This window comes from Pongo pygmaeus, chromosome 13 (genome assembly GCF_028885625.2).
Source record: "Pongo pygmaeus isolate AG05252 chromosome 13, NHGRI_mPonPyg2-v2.0_pri, whole genome shotgun sequence".
Lineage (NCBI taxonomy): Eukaryota > Metazoa > Chordata > Mammalia > Primates > Hominidae > Pongo > Pongo pygmaeus.
Window position 1 is genome coordinate 75440626 of NC_072386.2, and position 27791 is coordinate 75468416.

Genomic DNA, 27791 nt, shown 5'->3' on the forward strand with positions numbered 1-27791 from the left:
ATTTCCCAGGCTGGTCTTGAACTCCTGGCTTCAAGTGATCCTCTGGTCTTGGCCTCCCAAAGTATTGGGATTACAGGCCTGAGCCACCATGCTTGGCCTCAATTTTTATTTTTAAAAAATCAACTGGCCATAGATATATGGTTACTAAACTCTGAGTTCTATTCCATAGGTCTGTATGTCTATCCTCATGCTAGTATCACACTATTTTGATTACTGTAGGTTTGTATTAAGTCTTGAAATTGGGAAGTAAGTCCTCCCACCTTGCTCTTCTTTTTCAAGACGATTTTGGCTATTCAGGGCCCCTACAATTTTCCATGTGAATTTGAGGATAGGCTTTTCCATTTCTGAAAAAAGGCCACTGGAATTTTGATAAGGATTGTTGAATCTCTAGATTGCTCTGAGTAGTATTCACATCTTGACAATATTAAATTTTCTTATCCGCGAGCATGGGAAGTCTTTCCATTTGTTTAGGTCTTCATTAATTTCTCTCAGCAATGTCGTAATTTTTAGTGTACCAGTAGTATTTTACCTCTTTACTTAAACTTGTTCCTAGATATTCTTTTAGATGCTATTATAAATGGAATTGCTTTTTAAATTTCCTTGACACTATAAGACAACCCAGTGAAGAGTATGAGTTTAATTGCAGCTATGGAAAAGTATTCTATACTCACCTAGGATGGAGTATAGAAGTTAAGAGGGCAAAAATCAGAGCCATGAGGAACTCCCATATTTAAAATAACTGGTAATAATAATAATGATATTCATAATAATGGTAATAATAATAATTATAGCAACAGTTAACATTTATTGAGATTTATATTCAAGCAATACTTTGCTAAGCATGTATGTGTCATCTTTTATCCTTTCTTCTTATTTTCAACTTTTTTTTTCTTCTGGATTTGTGTTGAAATATCTTAGTTTTTTTCATCCTAAAATTATCCTCCTTCAACCTTTTTCCTGTCCCTTTCTCACCTCCCCTTTGTAATCAAACTTCTTGGAAAAGTTGACTGCATTTGTTTCTGTTACTTCTACTTTCATTCATTCTCTTATCCTCTCCAGCTGGCTTCTGGCTCTATCACCCACTTCACAGCTCTTGAGAAGTTCACTAGTGCTCTCTCTGTCACTAAAGTCCTTATCTTAATACTGTGCATCCAGCACAGGTCAGCACTCCTTCCGTCTTGAAGTATTTTCCCCTTGCCTTTGTGACATTATACTTTCCTTGTTTTATCCTCTCTTCCTGATTGCTTGTTCTCTGTCTTGGTTAGCTCATCCTACTCCACCAGTCCTTTTAAATATGGGAGTTCCTCATGGCTCTTGTCTCTGCCCTCTTCTATACTCTATCCTAGGTGAGTATAGGATACTTTTCCATGGCTGCAATTAAACTGAAAATTTCCAAATTTAATGCTTAATCCCAAGTCTGTTCTTTGAGCTCCAACCTCTTCCCTAGGTTGTCTTATAGATGAATTAATGATCTTCCTTACTTACCTTTCCATGATTCCCCACTCCCTGCTCTCTTCATGGGGGAAAAATGTAGTTCTCCAATGTGCCTTACATGATATATCAGTTGGGTGTGCTAGAAATTTAGGCCTCATCATTGGCTCTTGCCTCTTTCTTATGCATATCCAATGAACCACTAAAGCCTTCAGAGTATATCTTTAAAACACCATGAATCTGTCCAATTTTCATTTCTGCTGCCAACAACTTAGTCTGTTTTGTTTTAGCTCTTCTTCCAATGTGAAGATCAGGCCAGCCTGTTCAGTGTTGTGGTCTTTGGGTTTTAACTCCTCATCTCTCAGAGGCCATGGCTTAAACCAGCAAGACATAGCACTCTCTAAATCCATGCTTAGGGAAAAGAAGACACTGTCTTCTTCAAAGAGTAGAAGTCTGCTGAAATGCAACTCTGCTTGTAACTCAAACTTTTACCTTCTTATCTAGTGCACTTTTTTTTTTTTTTTGAGACAAGGTCTTGCTCTGTCATCCAGGCTTGAGTGCAGTGGTGTGATCCTGGCTCACTGCAGCCTTGGCCTCCTGGGCTCAAGCAATCCTCCCACCTCAGCCTCCCAAGTAGCTAGGACTGCAGGCACATGCCAGCGTACCTCATACATTTTTTAATTTTTTGTAGAGATAGGGTCTTACTATGTTGCCCAGGCTGATCTCAAACTCCTGGGCTCAAGTGATCCTCCTGCCTCAGCCTCCCAAAATGCTGGGATTACAGGCATAAGCCACCACACCTCGCCACCTAGGGCTCTTTTATTCCATCTTGCCACATCTCTAATTCTAGTGAAATGACCCATTTATGGGGGATATCAGGTATTCCAGAAAAAGGAACAGACTTTCCCAAAGATATATTGATGTATCCTCTACTTAATGCAAAAACAGAAAACCTGCTTACAGTCCTAAAGGATATTTGCTGTCTGCTTGGAGCTAACTCTCTGAGACTCCTGTCTGTCTCTTTTCTACTTGACTAAACCATTTCCAAAGAATAGTACAACTTCTGCATAGGTTCTCTTCAGAGCAGCAGTTCTTAACTGAGGTCCATGGATAGGCTTTGAAGAAAAGATATGAGAACTCCTGAAATTGTGGGTGGTGGTGTGATCTTAAGCTTTTCAACCACCCGTTTCCTCATCTATAAAATGGATTTTATAATAGTCCCTATATCATAGGATTGTTGTGAGGGCTAAATGGGATAATTAAATAGATATAAAAAGCCTAGCACAGTGCCTGGTACACAGTTATTTTAGTATATATAACAAAGATTACAATATAAGAAAAAAGGCATTATCTGGAGCAACATGTGGAAGAAGGAATTAGAAGTACTCCTGTATCTTTTTTTTTTTTTTTTTCCGAGATGGAGTCTCTTTGTTGGCCAGGCTGGAGTGCAGTGGCGTGATCTCGTCTCACTGCAAGCTCCGCCTCCCAGGTTCATGCCATTCTCCTGCCTCAGCCTCCATAGTAGCTGAGACTACAGGCACTTGCCACCACACCCGGCTAATTTTTTTGTCTTTTTAATAGAGACAGGGTTTCACGGTGTTAGCTAGGATGGTCTCGATCTCCTGACCTTGTGATCTACCCGCCTTGGCCTCCCAAAGTGCGGGGATTACAAGTGCGGTATACTTTTAAAGTGTATGTGGACAAACAGAAATAGTAGAGAGTCAACTCCAAGTATAAGGTCTCTTTATTTAAGGTAGCTTTTTTCATCATCCTGAAATGTCTAGGACTATCACAGGGGCTAAATTATAGCTATGAACTAGAACTAGGGAAGCATCAAGAACTATGGGTGGTAAACATAATAGAGTCCAAATTCACTCATAACTCAAATGGGTGTAACATTTTTCTTTATTTAGTCTATAGCACCTGTCTTCTTTGTGAGTGCACCTCTCTTCTATCCATGTCATGATTATTGCTGGAAAAATGGTGGAAACTAATCAGATGTTCTCTCTGTTCAAACCTTGTTCTAAAAATGTAAACACTTCCTTTAAATACTTCTCAGGTCTTTTGAATAAGAATGCTCAGTCTCTTAGCCTCCTCTTCCCTATGCTTCTCTCCCTAAGATGACAGCCAGTGTATGTTGTAGTTGGATGTATAGCCTTCTTTTATCCTATGCCTTGGAGTTGAGGATTGTGACCAGCTGGAAATTGTTCTCCCTTGTCCACCTTACCCTGCCTAATCAGCTGGCCCCTGATGATGGAACCCCTGGCTGGTATAACTCACAGTTTCATCTTGCTTCTGGTTTAGAGCATGGGGGTGCTTTCCCTTCATCTCATCTCCCACTAGCATTATAAGCCCCTACTGAGGCTACTAGGCATTCTGTCTAGCTTGCTAGCCCAGTGACCTGTCCTTATACCTAGTTTGGGAGCCAGTTCCCCACAATGACTACCTGCATTAGCTCTCAACTCAGGATCCATGTCACTTGAGACCAAGGAGTCCAATTGGGGTCTCTTTCCTAATCGTACCTCTCTGCTCTTTCAGCAAGGCTAGGCAATTGTATATGGGTGTGGGGCTTCTGCACTGCAGTCTGCATTTTCTCTCCTGAATAGGTTAGGAGCCCGTCTCTCCCCATTGATACCTTTACTTATCATCCCCTTTCTGGACCAAAACTCAGACAGAGGACAATTGGGAAACAAGTCTTCCTTACTGTCTCTTTTCTCCTTTCTGCCATTCCCAGGGCTGGAGAGCACTAGGCTTTTCTTTTACTTCCTTTCTATCAGTGCTTCTGAAATTACTTGTGGAGAAGGTATAGTTTATATTTTGTTATGAATTTGTCACAGCCTAACACTTCTATAAAACATGAATTAGTAGAAAAGTGAAATTTAAAATATACAAATAAAAGTCCGTTTTAAAAATTGTTAGAGTCATCAGACATAAAATTATTCTGTCAAATTGCTATAAAAGTATCTCAGCACTTTCAATTGCATACTTATCCATCATGGACCAGTAACAGAGAGTATGTGAACTGGCCAGTTTTGACTCATGGCCTCCTTCCTGACCTGCTAAGCTTTAGTGATGGACAACATCATTTCTAAACCCCTAGAAGGCACCGTGAACATTGCGCCTTTTGTTTCGTTTTGTTTTGTTTTGAGACGGCGTCTCACTCTGTCACCTAGGCTGGAGTGCAGTGGCGTGATCTCAGCTCACCGTAATCTCTGCCTCTCAAGTTCAAGCGATTGTCGTGCCTCAGCCTCCTGAGTAGCTAGGAATACAGGCACACGCCCTGCTAATTTTTGTATTTTTAGTAGAGACGGGGTTTCCGCATGTTGGCCAGGCTGGTCTTGAACTCCTGACCTCAGGTGATCAGCTGCCTCGGCCTCCCAAAGTGCTGGATTACAGGCATGAGCCACCACTCCTGGCCAACACTGCACCTCTTGACTTGACCCTTAAGATGTGGATGGAGGCTGGGCGTGGTGGCTCATGCTTGTAATTCCAGCACTTTGGGAGGCTGAGGCAGGTGGATCACCTGAGGTCAGGAGTTTGAGACCAGCCTGGCCAACATGGTAAAACCCTATCTCTCCTAAAAAATAAAAAAGAAAATACAAAAATTAGCCAGGTGTGGTGGCACACGCCTGTAATAGCAGCTACTCAGGAGGCTGAGGCATGAGAATTGCTTGAAACCCGGGAGGCGGAGGTTGCAGTGAGCCGAGATTATGCCATTGCATCCAGCCTGGGTGACAGAGTGAGACTTTGTCTAGAAAGAAAAAAAAAAAAGATGTAGATGGAAACTAAAGAAATTTGGAAAATGCACTTCATAAGACTATGATCTGTCTTCCAAGTCTATTCTCTATTGCAAACTCCCATTTTTGAATACTAGAAATTGAACATTACTTTTCTTTTTGCATTTTGACTATAATAAATTTTAATATACTCACAGCAGATGGATGTCTTACGTGGAGTAACTATGAAAGTAATAAGCTCAGAGAGGCAGAAGAGAATAACCCACTTATAAATTTCAGACTCTTATCCTTGTTACGCTAATGTGTAACACTCATGAAGAATGAAAAAAACGCTGTTTTGTTAGTAAATCCTAATTTTTGCAGTTGTGTTTTATTGCCTCAGTAAGAGCTAACATTCCTTTCTTCGTAGATATGCTAATTACCCTGGTCTGATCACTATACATTATATGTATTGAAATCATCACTGTGTACCTCACGAATATGTACAATTATTATTTGTCAATTAAAAATTAAGGCTGAGCATGGTGACTTATGCCTGTAATCCCAGAACTTCAGGAAGTTGAGGCTGGAGGATCACTGGAGGCCAGGAAGATCACTGGAGACTGGCCTGGGCAACATAGCAAGACCCCATCTCTACAAAAAATTTTTTAAAAAATGAGCTGGATGTGGTGGTACACACCTGTAGTCCTAGCTACTTGGGAGGCTGAGGTGAGAGGATTACTTGAGCCGAAGAGCTTGAGCTTACAGTGAGCTATGATCACGCCATTGCACTCTAGTCTAGGTTACAGAGTGAGACCCTATCTCTAAAAAATTTTTCTAAACAAAAAAATCCCCACATTATTTTCTTCTCAAATAGAGCCCCAACTGTCATCTACTCATTTTCTCTTCCTGTGACTAAGGAAGTAAATGTTAAGAAAATGTGGCTGGGTGGCTTGAGCCCAGGAGTTTGAGGCTGTGATTGTGCCACTGCACTCCATCCTGGGTGACAGAGTGAGATCTTGTCTCCAAAAAAAAAAGAAAAAAAAAAGAAAATAATTGTCATCAGCATACTTAATGGTCAGGTGTAAAAGCAATAAGGTGTTTTCAATTTCTTTTTCTATAGGAGCTACAATTAAAAACAGGACAGGAAGAAGGTCTAAAACCGAAAGCTGAGGACCTTGATGCATGTCACTTGAAAAGGAGAAAAGGTTCGTTTGGAAGTATAGACCATCTCCAGGTTTGTCAATTCTATTTAGTGTTTCCTGGTTTCTCTTCAATCTGATGGTTGTCTAAATAGAGGTAAACTCACACCTGTAATCCTAGCACTTTGGGACGTCGAGGTGGGTGGATCACCTGCGGTCAGAAGTTGAGACCAGCCTGGTCAACATGGTAAAACCCCATCTCTACTTAAAATATAAAAATTAGCCGGGCTTGGTGGCGGATGCTTGTAATCCCAGCTACTTGGGAGGCTGAGGCAGGAGAATCGCTTGAACCCTGGAGGTGGAGGCTGCAGTAAACTGAGACCATGCCACTGCACTCCAGCCTGGGCAACAAGAGCAAAACTCCCTCTCAATAAATAGATAGATAGATAGATAGATAGATAGATAGATAGATAAATAGATAGATGTAAAAACTGGCGGACTCTAAATAAAACCTTCAAACACTAGATGCTGCCCAAATGCAAAATTTCTAGTATTTGTTTTGAAACTTTATTATTTTTATTTTCTTACATTTTAGATTCAGGGATACACATGCAGGTTTGTTACATGGGTATATTGTGTGATGCTAAGATTTGGGCTTCTAATAATCCTGTTGCCCAAGTAGTGAAACTTTTATTATTACAAAATGATTTTCTCATCCAGAAATGTGCTGTATTTTTTGTTTTTTCTTGCTCTCAGCAGAATCAATATATTCTTATTTCAGTAGAAATGAGTTGATTTGAATGTTGTAGAATATAAACATGAAATCCATGTTCACTGGACTGTATTTATTCCCATCTCATGAAGACGAGTATATTTTTTTTTTTTTTTGAGACGGCGTCTCGCCCAGGCTGGAGTGCTGTGGCACGATCTCAGCTCACTGCAAGCTCCGCCTCCCGGGTTCACACCATTCTCTTGCCTCAGCCTCCCAAGTAGCTGGGACTACAGCTGCCCACCACCATGCCTGGCTAATTTTTTGTATTTTTAGTAGAGACGGGGTTTCACCATGTTAGCCAGGATGGTTTCTATTAATGATCTGCCCGCCTCGGCCTCCCAAAGTGCTGGGATTACAGGTGTGAGCCACCGCACCCAGCCGAAGACAAGTATATTTCTAAAAATCAGAACTCTACATTCAAAGAAAACCAAATTGTATATGTACTTTATATATTAAAAAGCCATTATTTTAGTGCTACCTTTTAAAAAGAAAGTCATAATCCACAAACTAATTTTGAAGTTCAAAGAAATTGAAATTTTAAATTTTATGTAAGCAAAAAATACTGTATTTAAAATACCTAGAATGCAATTATCTCTACCTTACTTTAGAAAGATTTATTCCATCTCCATAAATTTTACATTACATTTTCTTAGTGACATTTAGTAGTGACATGGGTGCATTCCCACACACACCCATTCCACCCAGAAATGTCATCACCAGTTGTAATTTTTTAGGTTTTTTCCTTTTAAGTAGAGCTTAAAAAGAATCTCTTATTCATCTTTCAAACCCCACTCACAGTTTAAGAATGTTTGTAGAATATATTTAAGTTACTTGCTAGACTGCCTAGGATCTCCTACTGGAGTATTTAAGGATATGACAAAATTAACATTTTTATAGTTGCTCTTTCTCGTCCTAATAATTGTAGAGCTACTATAATATTTTAGGCTCCAGTGTTATCTGGACATGATAGTGCTTATAAGATTATACTATTAACATCTTGGTATTATTGGAAGACCGAATAGCTATGCATCTTCTTTGTCTTGGCCATTTTGTTCTCTTTTTCTCATATATATTCACTGTCTCATTGTATGGTAGATTTCCAGAAACCCTTTCTATAAGGTTCATGAAGGACTAGGAAATAATACTATATGGATTTCTTTTCCTATTTATTTGTTGTTTTGGTGGCAGTGCTTCATTACCGTGTCCACTTGGTAGAGTTCCTTTTAAACAGTTATATTCCATCCATATTTATGTTTGTATTTGTTTCTGTGTATCCTTAATTCAAGAGAGTACTCAGATGTTTGTTTGGGAGATCTTTTCAGCAATTTTTTATTTTTGCTTTTTTCTTTTTTTTAAATAATTATTTGAGGTTGACAAGCTACAATGCAAATTGGCTTTCCTTCCATCCTCCATCATCTGTGTCTTCCACTGTGTATATTCATTTATTCACTTCATTGACTGACTGAATCAGGCATTCATTCACTTATTCATTTAACATTTTATTGAACGCCTACTGTGGCCCAGGCAATATACCAGCCATGTGGACAGACGGGTAAAAACTACAGCCCCTGCAATCAATCAAGGAGCTCAAGCCGGGGAGATAGATAAGTAGGGCAGCCACCAGTGTAAGTGCTGTGATGGAACTGTGCACCACTACAACAGAGTAAAAGACTCCAGCATGTTCTTAATATAGGCATAGAAAATTATCAGCCCTTTCTTTGTCAGACTAAAAAATTCTAGACTGTTTAACATATCTGGGGAGTAAATTTTAATTCTTTATAAAACAACATAGCTACATTTTGACTAGAACCACTGATGTCTTTAGGATCTCAGACGGCTACCTGAGTTACTCTGAGTGATAGTTTTTAAATGTTCATTTAAGAGATTTCAGCCAATCTGAAATTCTATTATTACCATATAATTTTTACGGCAGAAGGAAAAACAAGTAACTTTTTTAAAAAATTTTAATGTAGAAATTGGATGAGCAAGAGAAATTGTTAGATGAAGAAGTAGAGAAAGTTCTGAACCAATGCCAAGAATTAGAGGAGCTGGAAGAAGACTTAAAGAAACGGGAGGCCATAGTTTCTAAGAAGGAGGCTCTGTTACAGGAGAAGAGTCACCTGGAAAATAAGAAATTGAGATCTAGTCAGGTATTCTGTTTAATACACTACTTGATTCTGGTTGTAAACCACTCCACACTCCCCACTAGGATGGCTATAATCAGAAAAACATAATAAGAAATGTGTGGGAGGAGGTGGAGAAATTGGGACCTTCATACACTGCTGGTGAAATTGGAAAATGGTGCAATTGCTTCGGATAACCATCTTGTAGTTCCTCAAAAGGCTAAACTTAGAGATACTATGTGACCCAGTAATCTCACTCCTAGGGATGGGTGGGATGGTGGATGGGTGGATTGATGGATGGATGGATGGATGGATGGGTAGATAGATAGATAGATAGATAGATAGATAGATAGATAGACAAATAGATCTATCGCTGTATGTATTTCTCCATGAGAAATGAAAGCATGTATCCACACAAAAACTTGAACATGAACATTCATAGTAACATTATTCATAATAGCTAAAAACTGAAAACAACACAAATGTTCATCAAGTGATTAATGGATAAACTGTGATTATCCATACAATAGTGTATTATTTGACAGTAGAAGGGAATGAAGTACTGATACATGCTACAACATGGATGAACCTTGAAAACCTATGTTAAGTGAAAGAAACCAGTCACAAAAGACCACCTTTGTATAATACCATTTGTATCAAGTCTCCAGAATGGGCAATTCCATTTCTGTCCAGAGACAAAAACTAGAATAGTGGTTACCTAGGGTTGGTGGGGGATTGGGGGGGAAATAGAATGCCTACTAATAGGTGTGGAGTTTCTTTTTTTGGGGGGCGTGAAGAAAATGTAAAATTGATTGTGGCGATGGTTACATAACTATGAATATATGAAAAACCATTGAATTATATACTTTATTATTATTTTTTATTTTTTGAGACTGGAGTGCAGTGGCGTGATCTGTGCTCACTGCAACCTCTGCCTCCTGGGTTCAAGCAATTCTCCTGTCTCAGCCTCCCGAGTAGCTCGGATTACAGGCACACATCACCACGCCCAGCTAATTTTTGTATTTTTAGTAGAGACGGGGCTTCACCATATTGGTCAGACTGCTCTCGAACTTCTGACCTTGTGATCCACCTGTCTTGGCCTCCCAAAGTGCTGGAATTACAGGCATGAGCCACCATGCCCGGCGTTGAGTTATATACTTTAAATTGGTGAACTGCATGGTATGTAGATTATATTTCATTAAAGCTATTATGTTTTTTGAAAAGCCATAAAAGGGAAAAGACAGTAGAGAAGATAACAGAGGACAAAAGATTACAAAAAAAGAAAAGATGGAAAGCAAATAGATGAGAGCTTATTAACTTAGCAGAACAGAAGATGCTGCATTGCAAGTACCTAGAGAGACACAAATGAGAGCCAGGCCAAGATCCTACATATATGCTATCACCACACATCATACCAGCTTTTTAATACCTGACTCTGAAATGTGATGGGCATTTTAGGAATGCTTTAGATGTTTTCCTTTTTTAAAAATAACAGTTTTAGAGAGATAAAATTCACATAGAACATCAAAGACTCAGAAATGAAGGGACCAAGATTTTCAGGAGGCAGGAGTAGCATAAAGATGAAAACAGGGCATAGTCATGAAACTATTTTTTCTCACTCTGGGACCGATTTATTTTCTGAAGATTGAACCAGGCACAGCAAAGGTTGTGATAAGTCAAAAAACTCCAAATAGGGAATGAATGCAAGTCTGCATATGAATTGTGAAACATCTATTTCCTAATCTCTACTTGGATCTAAGAATGCTGGCAGCCAGATTTATACTTCCTAGCCGGAGATTGGCATATTTTCTGAAACATCTAAAAAAGATATGAAAACTCTTAAATTTGGAAGCCCCCACTTAAATAAGTGGCCCACATATATGCTATTACCACAAATCTTATCTGCTTTTCGATACCTGACTCAAATATGATGGACATTTCAGCAATGCCACTATTAAAGACAGAAAACAAAACAAAAGGAAAAAAATAAACTCAGAGACATTAGAGATAGAGCAAGAAGCTGAAAAAACTTCACAGAAATCTTAATATCCTCAATGTGGTAAAAGATGACTATCTATAAAGAACTACAAGTTATTAAAAACATGAAAGAACTCTTGGAAATTCAAAGGGTTGGAGGACAGGCAGGACGCAGTGGTTCACACCTGTAATCCGCACTTTGGGAGGCCAAGGCGGGCAGATCACTGGAGGTCAGGAGATCGACACCAGCCTGACCAACACGGTGAAACCCTGTCTCTTCTAAAAATACAAAAATTAGCCAGGCATGGTTGTGGGCACCTGTAATCCCGGGTACTTGGGAGCTGAGGCAGGAGAATCACTTGAACCTGAGAGGCAGAGGTTGCAGTGAGCTGAGACCATGCCATTGCACTCCAGTCTGGGCGACAAGAGCAAAACTCTATCTCAAAAAAAAGGGTCAGAGGATAAAGTTGAGGAAATATTCCAAAAAGTAAGTAAAAATATAAGTTAATAGAAAGTAGGAGTGAAACATTTTTAATTGGCAGATAAATCCAGAAAGCCCAAGATCCAAGTAATGGGAATTCCAGAAGGATACAACAGAGAAAACAGAAGAGAGGAGATTATCAAAGACATCATGTAAAAAATTTTCTCAACACCAATAATGTGAGACTCTAGGCCTCTCACATGCAGAGACACACATAGGCTCAAAATAAAGGGATGGAGGAAGATCTACCAAGCAAATGGAAAACAAAAAAAGGCAGGGGTTGCAATCCTAGTCTCTGATAAAACAGACTTTAAACTAACAAAGATCAAAAGAGATAAAGAAGGCCATTACATAATGTTAAAGGGATCAGTTCAACAAGAAGAGCTAACTATCCTAAATATATATGCACCCGATACAGGGGCACCCAAATTCATAAAGCAAGTCCTTAGAGACCTACAAAGAGACTTAGACTCCCGCACAATAATAATGGGAGACGTTAACACCCCACTGTCAACATTAGACAGATCCATGAGACAGAAAGTAAACAAGGATATCCAGGAATTGAACTCAGCTCTGCACCAAGCAGACCTAATAGACATCTACAGAACTTTCCACCCCAAATCAACACAATATACATTCTTCTCAGCACCACATCACACTTATTCCAAAATTGACCACATAGTTGGAAGTAAAGCACTCCTCAGCAAATGTAAAAGAACAGAAATTATAACTGTCTCTCAGACCACAGTAAAACTAGAACTCAGGATTAAGAAACTCACTCAAAACCACTCAACTACATGGAAATTGAACAACCTGCTCCTGAATGACTCCTGGGTACATAACAAAATGAAGGCAGAAATAAAGATGTTCTTTGGAACCAATGAGAACAAAGACACAACATACCAGAATCTCTCGGACACATTTAAAGCAGTGTGTAGCGGGGAAATTTATAGCACTAAATGCCCACAAGAGAAAGCAGGAAAGATCCAAAATAAACAGCCTAACATCACAATTAAAAGAACTAGAGAAGCAAGAGCAAACACATTCAAAAGCTAGCAGAAGGCAAGAAATAACTAAGATCAGAGCAGAACTGAAGGAGATAGAGACACAGAAAACCCTTCAAAAAATCAGTGAATCAAGGAGCTGGTTTTTTGAGATCAACAAAATTGATAGACTGCTAGCAAGACTGACAAAGAAGAAAAGAGAGAAGAATCAAATAGACGCAATAAAAAATGATAAAGGGGATATCACCACCGATCCCACAGAAATACAAACTGCCATCAGAGAATACTACAAACACCTCTACACAAATAAACTAGAAAATCTAGAAGAAATGGATAAATTCCTCGACACATACACCCTCCCAAGACTAAACCAGGAGGAAGTTGAATCTCTGAATAGACCAATGACAGGCTCTGAAATTGAGGCAATAATTAATAGCTTACCAACCAAAAAGAGTCCAGGACCAGATGGATTCACAGCCGAATTCCACCAGAGGTACAAGGAGGAGCTGGTACTATTCCTTCTGAAACTATTCCAATCAATAGAAAAAGAGGGAATCCTCCCTAACTCATTTTATGAGGCCAGCATCATCCTGATACCAAAGCCAGGCAGAGACACAACCAAAAAAGAGAATTTTAGAACAATATCCCTGATGAACATCGATGCAAAAATCCTCAATAAAATACTGGCAAACCGAATCTGGCAGCACATCAAAAAGCTTATCCACCATGATCAAGTGGGCTTCATCCCTGGGATGCAAGGCTGGTTCAACATACGCAAATCAATAAATGTAATCCAGCATATAAACAGAACCAAAGACAAAAACCACATGATTATCTCAATGGATGCACAAAAGGCCTTTGACAAAATTCAACAGCACTTCATGCTAAAAACTCTCAATAAATTAGGTATTGAGGGGACATATCTCAAAATAAGAGCGATGTATGACAAACCCACAGCCAATATCGTACTGAATGGGCAAAAACTGGAAGCATTCCCTTTGAAAACTGGCACAAGACAGGGATGCCCTCTCTCACCACTCCTATTCAACATAGTGTTGGAAGTTCTGGCCAGGGCAATCAGGCAGGAGAAAGAAATAAAAGGTATTCAATTAGGAAAAGAGGAAGTCAAATTGTCCCTGTTTGCAGATGACATGATTGTATATCTAGAAAACCCCATTGTCTCAGCCCAAAATCTCCTTAAGCTGATAAGCAACTTCAGCAAAGTCTCAGGATACAAAATCAGTGTGCAAAAATCACAAGCATTCTTATACACCAAGAACAGACAAACAGAGAGCCAAATCATGAGTGAACTCCCATTCACAACTGCTTCAGAGAGAATAAAATACCTAGGAATCCAACTTACAAGGGATGTGAAGGACCTCTTCAAGGAGAACTACAAACCACTGCTCAATGACATAAAAGAAGATACAAATAAATGGAAGAACATTCCATGCTCATGGGTAGGAAGAATCAATATCATGAAAATGGCCATACTGCCCAAGGTAATTTACAGATTCAGTGCCATCCCCATCAAGCTACCAATGACTTTCTTCACAGAATTGGAAAAAACTACTTTAAAGTTCATATGGAACCAAAAAAGAGCCCTCATTGCCAAGAAAATCCTAAGCCAAAAGAACAAAGCTGGAGGCATCATGCTACCTGACTTCAAACTATACTACAAGGATACAGTAACCAAAACAGCATGGTACTGGTACCAAAACAGAGATATAGATCAATGGAACAGAACAGAGCCCTCAGAAATAATACCACACATCTACAACTATCTGATCTTTGACAAACCTGACAAAAACAAGAAATGGGGAAAGGATTCCCTATTTAACAAATGGTGCTGAGAAAACTGGCTATCCATATGTAGAAAGCTGAAACTGGATCCCTTCCTTACACCTTATACAAAAATTAATTCAAGATGGATTAAAGACTTAAATGTTAGACCTAAAACCATAAAAACCCTAGAAGAAACCCTAGGCAATACCATTCAGGACATAGGCATGGGCAAGGACTTCATGTCTAAAACACCAAAAGCAATGGCAACAAAAGCCAAAATTGACAAATGGGATCTAATTAAACTCAAGAGCTTCTGCACAGCAAAAGAAACTACCATCAGAGTGAACAGGCAACCTACAGAATGGGAGAAAATTTTTGCAATCTACTCATCTCACAAAGGGCTAATATCCAGAATCTACAATGAACTCAAACAAATTTACAAGAAAAAAACAACCCCATCAACAAGCGGGCGAAGGATATGAACAGACGCTTCTCAAAAGAAGACATTTATGCAGCCAGCAGACACATGAAAAAATGCTCATCATCACTGTTCATCAGAGAAATGCAAATCAAAACCACAATAAGATACCATCTCACACCAGTTAGAATGGCAATCATTAAAAAGTCAGGAAACAACAGGTGCTGGAGAGGATGTGGAGAAATAGGAACACTTTTACACTGCTGGTGGGACTGTAAACTAGTTCAACCATTGTGGAAGACAGTGTGGTGATTCCTCAAGGATCTAGAACTAGAAATACCATTTGACCCAGCCATCCCATTACTGGGTATATACCCAGAGGATTATAAATCATGCTGCTATAAAGACACATGCACACATATGTTTATTGCGGCACTATTCACAATAGCAAACACTTGGAACCAACCCAAATGTCCAACAATGATAGACCGGATTAAGAAAATGTGGCACATATACACCATGGAATACTATGCAGCCATAAAAAAGGATGAGTTCATGTCCTTTGTAGGGACATGGATGAAGCTGGAAACCATCATTCTCAGCAAACTATTGCAAGGACAAAAATCCAAACACTGCATGTTCTCACTCATAGGTGGGAATTGAACAATGAGAACACATGGACACAGGAAGGGGAACATCACACTCTGGGGACTGTTGTGGGGTAGGGGGAGGGGGGAGGGATAGCATTGGGAGATATACCTAATGTAAATAACGAGTTAATGGGTGCAGCACACCAACATGGCACATGTATACATATGTAACAAACCTGCACATTGTACACATGTACCCTAGAACTTAAAGTTATATATATATAAAACTATATATATATATATACACACATAAAGAAATAGCCTATCAAGGGCCCAGCAAAATGAGTACCCAAAACATATCACTGTGAAGGTTTGGATACACTGACTGAGGAAAAAAGAAGGTCCTGAAAGCGTCTAGACAAAAAAGACTACTTGTAAGTTGCAAGAATCAGAATGGCATTGGACTTCTCAGCTTTCCTCATTAGAAGTTTAAGATCTGAAGCAATCTTTAAACTCATGAGGAAAATTAAGTCTAATAAATAATTTTCTTCATAGCCAAACTCTCAATCAAATGTGAAGCTAGAATAAGCATTTTCAGGTTAAAAAAAAAAAAAAAAAAAAAAAATCTCCCATCAAGCCTGTCCAGGGAAACTACTAGATCATGTGCTCCACAAAAATAAGGGCACAAACTATGAAAAAGGAAGACTCAGGATTCTGAAAATGTGCTCCAGCATGGAAATTCTCAGGAAATACCAAAGGGAAGACCCAGGACAACTGGTCCAGTGTGGAGCAGGAGGATGGATGCTCCAGGCAAAATGTTTCCAGAAAACAATAGATTGAAAAGATTTCCTGATAAGTTTGATCAAATGAAAAAGTGTTGAGGAATTTTATAGTTCTGTTGGAGAAGAATTAGCTATAAGGTGCAATAAAAAGTTGTATCAAAACAGAAGCATGATCATTTCACACTAGATAGTTCACCTATGAATAACAAAGTTATAATGATGTTGATTTAACTAAAAACTGTAATGTAACTTATATTGGGAGAACGGAGGAGGATGGGAAGTAGAGTAGGTATAAGAGTGCTAAATCCTTATCTCCCGTAATACACAGTCAGTAGACAATGTCTAAAATTGATAATGCCATTTAGAAACATGGACATAAACACCAGAAGAACCAACTGAAAAGGTTGAAGGTGGCCGTCTGGGAGTAGGATTCAGTTAAAAGCTTGGGGGAGCGGAATGCTTTTTTAAAATTGTAAACCTTATGATAGTATGTGTCTATATAATAAACTTTATGGTAGTATATACAAATAATTACTGTGAAAAGTATTTTACAAATTACCTGAAATCTGACCATAGTGAACATCTCCATAAATCTGGCCGTATTTTCTGATCAGAATGAAATACGAGTAAAAACAAATTATATGTTTAAGCCAACCAATCATATGTTTAAACACACCACATCTCAACCCCTAGTAAATTGTAACATAATTCTACAATGCAGAATGTAAAAGCCAAGAAAGAAAAGTTCAATTTAGAAAATAAGAAAAAAGAAAAATACTGCCTCTGAAAACCTAGTCAAGGCAATTCTTCGTAGTAAACTCAGAGTTTAAATAGACTTTTTTTTTAAAAAAAGGCATTCAACTTAAGATTTTAGAAAATGAATACCCCGGTCGGGTGCGGTGTCTCACGTCTGTAATCTCAGAACTTTGGGGGGCTGAGGTGGGTGGATCACCTGAGGTCAGGAGTTCTAGACCAGCCTGGCCAACATGGTAAAACCCCGTCTCTACTAAAAATACAAAAAATTAGCTGCGCGTGGTGACGAGCGCCTGTAATCCCAGCAACCAGGGAGGCTGAAGCAGGAGAATCGCTTGAACCTGGGAAGCAGAGGGTGCAGTGAGCTGAGGTTGCACCATGGCACTCTAGCCTGGGGAACAAGAGCAAAACTCCATGTCAAAAACAAAAAAAGAAAATAAATACCCCCTCCCTCAAAAAAATCCATGGGAGAAAACAATAATGTAAAAACTAAAAATATATTCATTTAGCAATTTTCTCTATGTTTTTCCTAATTTTTATGCAGTCTAGATTTCTAGTAACTGTTTTTGGGGTGTCTGGTGGGTTGTATCTTTTAGGCCTTAAACACAGATAGTTTGAAAATATCAACTCGCCTGAACTTATTGGAACAAGAGTTGTCTGAAAAGAATGTGCAGCTCCAGACCCGTACAGCTGAGGAGAAAACAAAGATTTCAGAACAAGTTGAAGTCCTCCAGAAAGAAAAGGATCAGCTCCAGAAACGAAAACACAGTGTGGATGAAAAACTTTAAAATGGTAGAGTGTTATCACCTGAAGTAAGTCAGTATTCTTTGGAACTGGAGGTGCTGTATGATGGATCACTTAAGTGATTTCCTCAGTCTTTTTCACATAATCATAAATATTATCTGGTAAACTTGGTTCCTTGAGATTTTGTCAGATGTAGTGAGTTCACCTGGCACTTATTTGGCACCATAAACCACACTTGACTAGAGACTGAGATATCCTTACATAGTGGTCCACGGACATGGCCCCTTCCTGGCACTGCCAGGCATTTGGAAACTATTACTTTCCTTGAGTATATTTGCCTCCTCAGCTGGGGTTTCTCGTCTGAAATCACAGAACATAGAAAATGATTTGAAGGACTCTTCTGGAGGGCACCTGACTTTTCTCTATACATATTTCTTGAACGATACTAGGTAATTTATTACATACAAGAGATGCCTAAGGAATTAGGGGTTAATTCTTTCCATGAAACCTTGGTTTAGAAGGCCCAATGTCCATACTATGTCCAGCCAAATAGATGCACAAAATTCCAATCCCAGTAAAATACCTTTTAGTTATAGTTACAGTTTTTTTGAAACTATAGTTTTAGTTATAGTTTTTTAAAACTATGTAGAAGATGATTCATTTATGGGCTGTCAAATTGCCCCAGACTTTATCTTTTTTCAAAATTTTCAGTCAGTTGGCAGTGGTACCTTTACCTTACTTCATCAGAGAAAGATGAATTTTTGAATCTGGACTTCCTCTGCAAATATTTATTGTTGGTGTCTCATCATTACCAAAGCAAGGGAAAATTGCTAAGAGAAGGTGAAGAGCTGAGAATCACACACATTGGTGAATCTTGTAGTGTTTTAGTTTGGAGCAAGTGACAGGAAGTTGTGGGGGCTAGTTAAGAAATAGGAGCAAGGATAACATCAGATTGTTGCTCATTGAGAATTGATGAAAGGATTGACTTACAAATCAATCCTTGACTGGGGGCTAAGTGGCAGTTGAAAGGAACATTATAGACCTCTGTTGCCCTGTTTTATAACTTAAGCTGGGTAGCTGTGCAGAGGAACAGAGAGCCAGGCTGTCCTCCCAAGGTGTTAAATTGGAGCCCAAGGGTTATAGATTTGAAGACATGAGAGCCTAAGATACAGGAGAATTCAAATATTTAAGGAATTCTGCCACCTGTGACTTATTACTAAGCTCTATAGAAGATAGAAGAAGCAAAAAAAAAAAAAAAAAAAAAAAAAACACCCAAAGTATTATGTTTCCCTTGAGAAATTAATACTCTATTTGGGAAAACAGATAGAAATATAAGAAAACTCTAAACTCTGAAGGACATTGAAAATCAAGTTGTGGATAATGTATTACAGCTATACCTCTTACATTATTTATTCAAAGCAATGAAGTGATCATTTGGGGAAAGATTCATCAAGGCAGCCTCAGTAGATCAGAATCTTGAGCTAGATTATGAGAAACATGATATGCACTGGCAGATACAAGAAAGAAGTCCGTTTTAGACAGAACATCTTTGAATAAGGCACAGAGATGAGAATTAACAAATTATGTTTGCAGTAGGGTAGAGTTCCATTAATATCAAGAAACATTAGGTTTCTATTTCATGTGGGATCCTGTAACAAAAAACATTATTTACGGATTTGTGGTGAAAATATAGTACGGTGCATGATACCTATTTTGCAGCTATTCTGGACTAGGGTTTGAGGGAATGATGAGCCTCCTACAACTGGTAGAGTTCTACTTAGTCACATGAGCTTCTATGCACCTTTCTTCCACATGGTTGGTTCTTAGTGTAGCTCTCAAGTGAAGCTCTGCTCTTATCACGATTTTAAAGCCAAGGTTAATATTCCAAATAGATCTGTCACTAGCAGATGATCGAGAACATGAGATTCTGATGTGACACAAGGTATCAATAAAATCTAGTTGGAATGGTTTGCTATCTTAATGTCTTTAAACTTGTTTAGGATAATTTTCTCTTTCCACAGTAAATTAAAATATTTTTCCTAATTTTATTACTTTATGGAAATGGATAGAAAGATTTTAAATCATTACACTAATAGATTACCCAACAATTTACTACAGACAAGTCACACTGCTTTTTTTCTTTTTTTGGTAAAATCCAGAAACTAAAATTAAAGACTACCTGAACTTTAGATTTCTAATAATACAGAGTAGTTGCTTAATAAGTAGGGAGGAAAATATAAGAACTATTATGTTTATCTAATCTTTTAAACTTTTAATTTCTCATTTTATGATGAGAACATACTTTTTTTTTTTTTTTTTTGAGATGGAGTCTCACTCTGTCACTCAGGCTGGAGTGCAGTGGTGCGATCTTGGCTCACTGCCTCTGTCTCCTGGGTTCAAGCAATTCTCCTGCCTCAGCCTCCCGAGTAGCTGGGATTACAGATGTGCGCTACCATGCCCAGCTAATTTTTTTTTTTTTTTTTTTTTGAGACGGAGTCTTGCTCTGTCACCAGGCTGGAGTGCAGTGGCGAGATCTCAGCTCACTACAACCTCCGCCTGCCTGGTTCAAACGATTCCCCTGCCTCAGCCACCCGAGTAGCTGGCGCTGCAGGCACACGCCATCATGCTTGGCTAGTTTTTTGTATTTTAGTAGAGATGGGGTTTCACCATGTTGGCCAAGATGGTCTCGATCTCCTGACCTCGTGATCTACCCACTTCGGCCTCCCAAAGTGCTGGGATTACAGGCGTGAGCCACCATGCCCGGCCTAATTTTTGTATTTTTAGTAGAGACAAGGTTTTGCCATGTTGGTCAGGCTGGTCTCGAACTCCTGACCTCAAGTGATCCACCCGCCTCAGCCTCCCAAAGCACTGGGTTTACAGGCCTTGAGCCACCGCACCCTGCCAAAAACATATAATTTATAAGGAAATCTCTGCAGTGCTTGCTCAAAAGTTGTCGTTAGTTTTTTGTTTCATTTTACTTGGTCTCTGGACCAGCAGCAACAGCATCACTTGGAAGCTTGTTAGAAATGCAGATCCTCAGCCCCCAAGTGGACCTGCTGGATCAGAATCTGAATTCTAGTGAGCTCCTGGGTACACATTAAAGTTGAAAAGCAGTGCTCTATCATAAAGCAGAGTCAACTCTTGATAACCTGTGGTTTGTATTGTGGCAAATTTTTCATCCCAGGATAGTTACCCATTGCCACGTATCTTGTCAACCTACACCTATTGCTGAGTTAGAGAGAACTACAAACACTGATATGCTGCAGCCTCACTGGAGCGGGCTGTCCTTGGGTTTCTATATTCACACTACCTTATATTATCTCAGTACTTCCTTAACTTAGATCCAAAACCATAGAAACTGAATTTACATGAAATTGTCCTCAGCCACGTATAAAGGCAAACTCTTCACATTTGTTTTTGATAAAATATAGTCATAGTATGAATTCAAAAGTCAAGTACAGTAAAGTCCTCACTGAACATTGTGGATAGGTTCTTGGAAATTGTGACTTTAAGAGACACCGTGTACATCAGGTCCTCAAATTACATTGTTTTCCTTCAACATAGTTGCCTTTGTTACAAAGTTAATAAGAAAAAAAATTTGTTTCGTTATATATTGTTTCTCTTAAAGTCACAGTTTCCAAGAACCTATTGATGACAAGGACTTACTCTATATTGGATAATTCACTTTTATTTGTGGCTCCTCTTATTCGTTCACCTAAATACATTTTAGTATTTAAGGGGTTTTTTTCCTGAAAAAGTGAATATTATTTTATTCCTTATGGAGCAATTATCAAACCATCAAATTCCATATGGTTAGTGATTGCACAGAGAAATAGAATGGCTGGTGAACAGTTTTCTTTAGGTAGATCAGAAATATTCACACTATTGGCCAGGCATGGTGGCTCACACCTGTAATCCCATCACTTTGGGAGGCTGAGGCAGGCCGATCACCTGAAGTCAGGAGTTCCAAGACCAGCCTGGCCAATGTGGCAAAACCCCTTCTCAACTAAAAATACAAAAATTAGCTAGGCGTGGTGGCATGCACCTGTAATCCCAGTTACTTGGGAGGCTGAGGCAGGAGAATTGCTTAAACCCAAGAGGTGGAGGTTGCAGTGAGCTGAGATCCCACCACTGCACTCCAGCCTGGATGACAAAGTGAGTGAGACCCTGTCAAAAAAAAAAAAGAAAAGAAATATTCACATTATTTTCCTTTGGGATGTTAGGGGGAGGAGTGGAGAGAAATAACATGGGTCCTGTAACCAAGGACACATGAAAATTTTTTTCTCTTCTTTCTTCATTAAGTCAACAGATATTGAGTTCAAACTATGTGATAGGTACTGTGCTAGGCAATAAGGGTGTGCAGATGGACAAGATAGTCTGCCACAGGAACTTATGGAGGTGGCCTCCACAATAGGTATAGGTATACAGAAACATATATCCAAATCTCACCAATCTGAAGTACTTCCTTACCATAGATTTGTATCACCAACATAACATGTATTTGGATAGTTCAAAGAACTGGAAGAGCTGAGCATGGTGGCGTGTGCCTGTAGTCCCAGCTACTCAGGAGGGCAAGGTAGGAGGTTCGCTTGGGCCCAAGAGTTTGAGTTCAGCCTGGGCAACATAGCGAGATCCTGTGTCCAAAAAAAAAAAAAAAAAAGAAAGAAAAAAAGAACTTGTAGGTTTTCCTACAGGGATTCATCGATCTTCTCTAGCATGTGAAAAAATACTATGTTGCCCTGTTTTTAACACCTACATTTTCCTTCTAATAACATTTCATAGGAATCTTATGAAATATTTCAGATACTTAAATCCTCACTACTTTTTTATGCCATATTGTGCTTTTTTATTACTAGTTCTTAATAACTTATTCTAAATGTTAGAATAAGTTATTGATAGATCAATAAGTTTTGATAGATCACTGGAGAGACAACAGTGAGTCTCTAGATCTCACTAGTGGAAATATTGACACATAATATGCACTTTAGGGGTTATGGAGGAGATATATGACAATACTGCTAATCCTGTGGGCTTAGGCTTTGTTCAAGTGTATTCCTTGGATTAGATGATCAGCATTTGTTGTATAACCTTGGAACATTTCAGAACTCCCCTAAACTTCTGTCTTTCCCATTTTATTCCATCAGGTTTATTGTGACGGCTTAATGATTATGTTAATATGTTTGTGTGTGTGTGTGTATGTGTGTGTATACACACATGTATACACACACTGCATTATGTGGCATAGCAAGCACTCAAAAAACATTTTCTTAAAATCTAGTACAAGAGTGGTAATGTCCATTAGACTCAAATAGTTTAGTAGGATCTGAGTATATGATAAAGTCAAAGTTATACTATTTCATTTAAAATGAGTGATTTCTGTTATATCTAGGAAGAATGTGTTCCTTTCCAACTTGAAGAAGGGATTGAAGCTTTGGAAGCTGCAATTGAATACAAGAATGAAAGTATCCAGAATCACCAGAAGTCACTTAGAGCATCATTCCATAACCTCTCTCGTAGTGAAGCAAATGTCTTGGAAAAACTAGCTTGCCTGAGTCCTGTTGAGATTAGAGCTATTCTTTTCAGATATTGCAATAAGGTTTGTTTTTGAGGGTCAGAATATTTTTCTTATAAAGATGGGTCAAGATGCTTACATCCTATATTTATTTTGAATTTTTAAAGAAATTGAAAGGCTTAAAGATTTGATGGTGTAACTACAAATTTAAGCATGATTTCTCTTTATAGAACTAAATGTTGTCATCTGAAAGCTTTGTGATTATCCAAATATGTAGGCCTAACTTTGTGAGGTTCTTAAAGTTGGAGGGCCTTTCAAAAGAAGTCCTTTTTGAAAGTTTTTAAAACCAAAGTATTTAAGTTATATTCCTTGCTCATTATTTCTTGGATGTTTTCTAGATTTGGATGTTCTACCTGGCACTCATGAAAAATCAAGGGCCCTCCAAGTTTTGATTCCCTTTCCTTCATTGCTGTAGGCTAGGGGAATCTGTACTTTCTCATCATGTATGAGCTGAAATGAAGATGAAGTGGTGTATCAGTGGCAAAGATAATAGTAGATTTTATTAATCTGAATGTGCTTAAATCAATTAAAATGTTGTATTTTTTACAGATTAGACAATTTACTGATCCAGAGATGTTTCATAGCATTGAGAACTATATCTGTCTTTTCTCTAATGTCTTTTCCACTTAAGTTATATATTATGAAGTGTTAAACAACGAGATAACTCTTCTCTGAAAAGTACATTCAATTTATGGGAATATCAGACAATTAATGAAAAATAAAACACTGATATTTTAAAATAAAGTCCTAAGGCCAGGTGCAGTGGCTCATGCCTGTAATCCCAGCACTTTGGGAGGCTGAGTCAAGAGAATCACTTGAGCCCAGGATTTGAGATCCTGTCTCTACAAAAAATACCAGAATTAGCCGAGTGTGGTAGCATACACCTGTAGTCCCAGATACTTGGGAGGCTGAGGCAGGAGGATCACATGAGCCCAGAAATTTGAGTTTGTAGTGAGCTGTGATCACTACTGCACTTCAGTCTGGGGCAACAGAGTAACAGCCTGTCTCAAAAAAATTAAATAAAATTATAATTCTGTGAAATAAGATAAATGAAAATGTTATGCACAGCCTCCTCTTGGATAATCATCATCAGTAGTAAGCTGCTGTTATTGTTATTGATGAGAGTGCATCCTATTGCTGCATGTTTGTAGGGTAGAAAGATGGTGGAGTGCTTTGACATAGATAACTTTTTTTTTTTTTTTTTTTTTTTTGAGACAGAGTCTCGCTCTGTCGCCCAGGCTGCAGTGCAGTGGCGTGATCTCGGCTCAGTGCAAGCTCTGCCCCCCAGGTTCATGCCATTCTCCTGCCTCAGCCTCCCAAGTAGCTGGGACTACAAGCACTCGCCACCACGCCTGGCTAATTTTTTTTGTATTTTTTTTTTAGTAGAGACGGGGTTTCACCATGTTAGACAGGGATGGTCTCGATCTCCTGACCTCATGATCCGCCCGCCTCGGCCTCCCAAAGTGCTGGGATTACAGGCGTGAGCCACCGCGCCCAGCCTGATATAGATAACTCTTTATGCTGCTCTTTTTTTTTTTTTTTTCCTGAGATGGAGTCTCACTCCGTTGTCCAGACTGGTGTGATCTCGGCTCACTGCAACCTCCGCCCCCCAAGTTCAAGCAATTCTCCTGCCTCAGCCTCCTGACTAGCTAGGATTACAGGCGTGTGCTGCCATGCCCGGCTAATTTTTGTATTTTTAGTAAAGATGGGGTTTCACCATGTTGGCCAGACTGGTCTCGAACTCCTGACTTCGTGATCCTCCCACCTCGGCCTCCCAAAGTGCTGGGATTACAGGTGTGAGCCACCGTTGTGCTACTCTTAAAGCAAGGCAACCTGGCTAAGGTCAGTGGATTTTCTGATCCTGGGAACCCTTGTATTAATGATTATTTTTCTAGAGAGGTCATTAGATGATTAACAAGTTCTGTGATACAGACATTGTCTGAAGTATTTTTACTTCACATCAACAGGGAAGAATCCAGTAGACAAAATGCATAACATGGCTGGGTGTGGTGGCTCATGCCTATAATCCCAGTGCTTTGGGACACCAAGGCAAGAGGATCACTTGAGGCCAGGAATTCAAGACCAGCTTGGGCAACATAGTGAGACCCTGTCTCTACGAAAAATTTTTTTTAAAAACTTAGCCAGGCATGATGGCATGTACCTGTGGTCCCAGCTATGTGGGAGGCTGAGGTGGGAGGATCACTTGATCTCAGGAGTTGGAAGCTGCAGTGAACTATGATCGCACCACTGCACTCCAACCTGAGGTGACAGAGTGAGACTCCATCTTAACAACAACAACAACAATAACAACAAAACACCCAAACTGTCACTTATTTATAACATCCATTCTGGAGTTAAAACTTGGAATTGTCTAGCTGTTTCAAGAATCTTTACCCTCTGATTATCCACTTGGACTAGAGAAATAAAGTTACAGAATTATTAAATGTAAACTGCATAGATTACATTTAAGAAATTATGGAAGGGTGATTATTAGAGCAACAGTATATTAAAAATGAAAGTGTCGGCTGGGCGCGGTGGCTCACACCTGTAATCCCAGCACTTTGGGAGGCTGAGGCAGGCAGATCACGAGGTCAGATCAAGACCATCCTAGCTAACACGGTGAAACCCCATCTCTACTAAAAATACAAAAAATTAGCTGGGCGTGGTGGCGGGCGCCTGTAGTCCCAGCTACTCGGGAGGCTGAGGCAGGAGAATGGCATGAACCCGGGAGGCGGAGCTTGCAGTGAGCCGAGATTGCGCCGCTGCACTCCAGCTTGGGTGACAGAGCAAGACTCCTTCTCAAAAGAAAAAAAAAGAAAGTGTCATCAATTCAGAATTCCAACAAATTCTTTTTTTTTTTTTTTTTTTGAGACGGAGTTTTGCTCTTGCACCCAGGCTGGAGTGCAATGAGGCGATCTTGGCTCCACTGCAGCCTCTGCCTCCCAGGTTCAAGCCATTCTCCTGCTTCAGCCTCCCAAGTAGCTGGGATTACAGGCGTGCACCACCACACCCAGCTAATTTTATATTTTTTTTAGTAGAGATGGGGTTTTACTATGTTGGTCAGGTTGGTCTCGAACTCCTCACCTCAAGTGATCCCCCCACCTCAGCCTCCCAAACTGCTGGGACTACAGGCGTGAGCCACCGTGCCCAGCCTGAATTCCAACAAATTCATAAGGCAGTTAGGTTGTTTTGTGAATATGTTACAAAGCATTTGCCTAAGGACCCAATACCTGGCAGGAACCATTTACACTATGGAGATTAAGGAAGTTCATCTTGAAGTAGCCTAAGAAAAGTAGATTATTATATTAGCTTATCTAAGACACACTTAACAGGTCAAAATATGTATTTGTTAGCTGGTGAATTTGCGAGAAGCTGAACGGAAACAACAGTTATGTAATGAAGAAATGAAAATGAAAGTTCTGGAACGGGATAATATGGTTCATGAATTAGAATCTGCACTGGACCATCTAAAATTGCAGTGTGACCGGAGACTGACCCTCCAGCAAAAGGAACACGAACAAAAGATGCAGTTGCTGTTACATCATTTCAAAGGTAACTTCCCCTTTTGACAGTTATGTAAAGTTGATGTGTAGGTGTGGGTACTGAAGGAAGATAGGACAGAATTTGATCACTTAAAAGCTCAACATGTTTAAATAGTTGCTACTTAGACAAGTTTTTGGGCTTTACATGTTTTGGTTGCCGCATTTTGGGATAGTTGAGTTTATTGTAGGGCTATTCGTGCTTGGAATGCCAACCCTTCTGCCTGCCTCCAGTATGCACATAAGAACCGCTACAATCCTGTCAGCTTGTTGTTGGTCTAGTTTTTATGTATAAATGTGGGATTGATTCAGGTTTTTTGGTATACAGTTGAATTTTTTTTTATTTCCCAGGGATATAATACTATATTTAAGTTATTTTCCACTCACAAAATTAAAGTGATAGGTTCTGTCATATTCCTAGTTATATTTCTGGTTATAATTGTCAGTTGATTATAAAATTTTATGCATTAAAGTAATATCTTGGGTCAAAATTATACTGCCATTGATGGGCACATACCATTATCAGTGAGCAGTAGTTCACCACCAACTCTAATAGAAAACTCTTAGAGTGATCTGGCCTCATTTTACCTAGGCCAGTATACAGCTACTATGGCAGCAGAATCATTGTTGGGTGATACTGTTATACTCCTTCAATTCAGACTGCTTAGTCTTGATTCTCATGAATCCATAGCTGAAAATAGATCAAAAGGGATCTGGAAGAAGCAACCTGAGTAAGCAGAAAATTGGAAAAATCTGTGAATTTGAGTGTTGAGGCAATTTGCTTCTAAGTTAATTCTGTCACTGGTTAATTAGCAACCAGTTGCCTAATGACAATTTCCTTGCAAGATCTCACACATTGTTACATTCAAACATGCTCTCCTTACCTTAGTTTAGTTCCGAAACTGATATTTTAATATTTTTTAAAGTGACTGAGATTATACCACAAAAGATCATGCTATAGC

The 27791-nt window shown here is 39.2% G+C and overlaps 1 protein-coding gene across 1 annotated transcript in view; it reads left to right on the forward strand.

Annotated features, from left to right (window-relative positions):
- The first annotated feature begins 5809 nt into the window (after positions 1 to 5809).
- Positions 5810 to 27791, forward strand: part of LOC129043492 (kinesin-like protein KIF27) — a 40275-nt gene continuing 18293 nt past the window's right edge. Inside the window, 6 exon segments of the mRNA XM_063649645.1 lie at positions 5810 to 5876; positions 6271 to 6384; positions 9035 to 9211; positions 17571 to 17786; positions 23108 to 23314; positions 26644 to 26842. Coding sequence (XP_063505715.1) covers positions 5823 to 5876; positions 6271 to 6384; positions 9035 to 9211; positions 17571 to 17786; positions 23108 to 23314; positions 26644 to 26842 — 967 coding nt within the window. The 5' untranslated portion in view covers positions 5810 to 5822.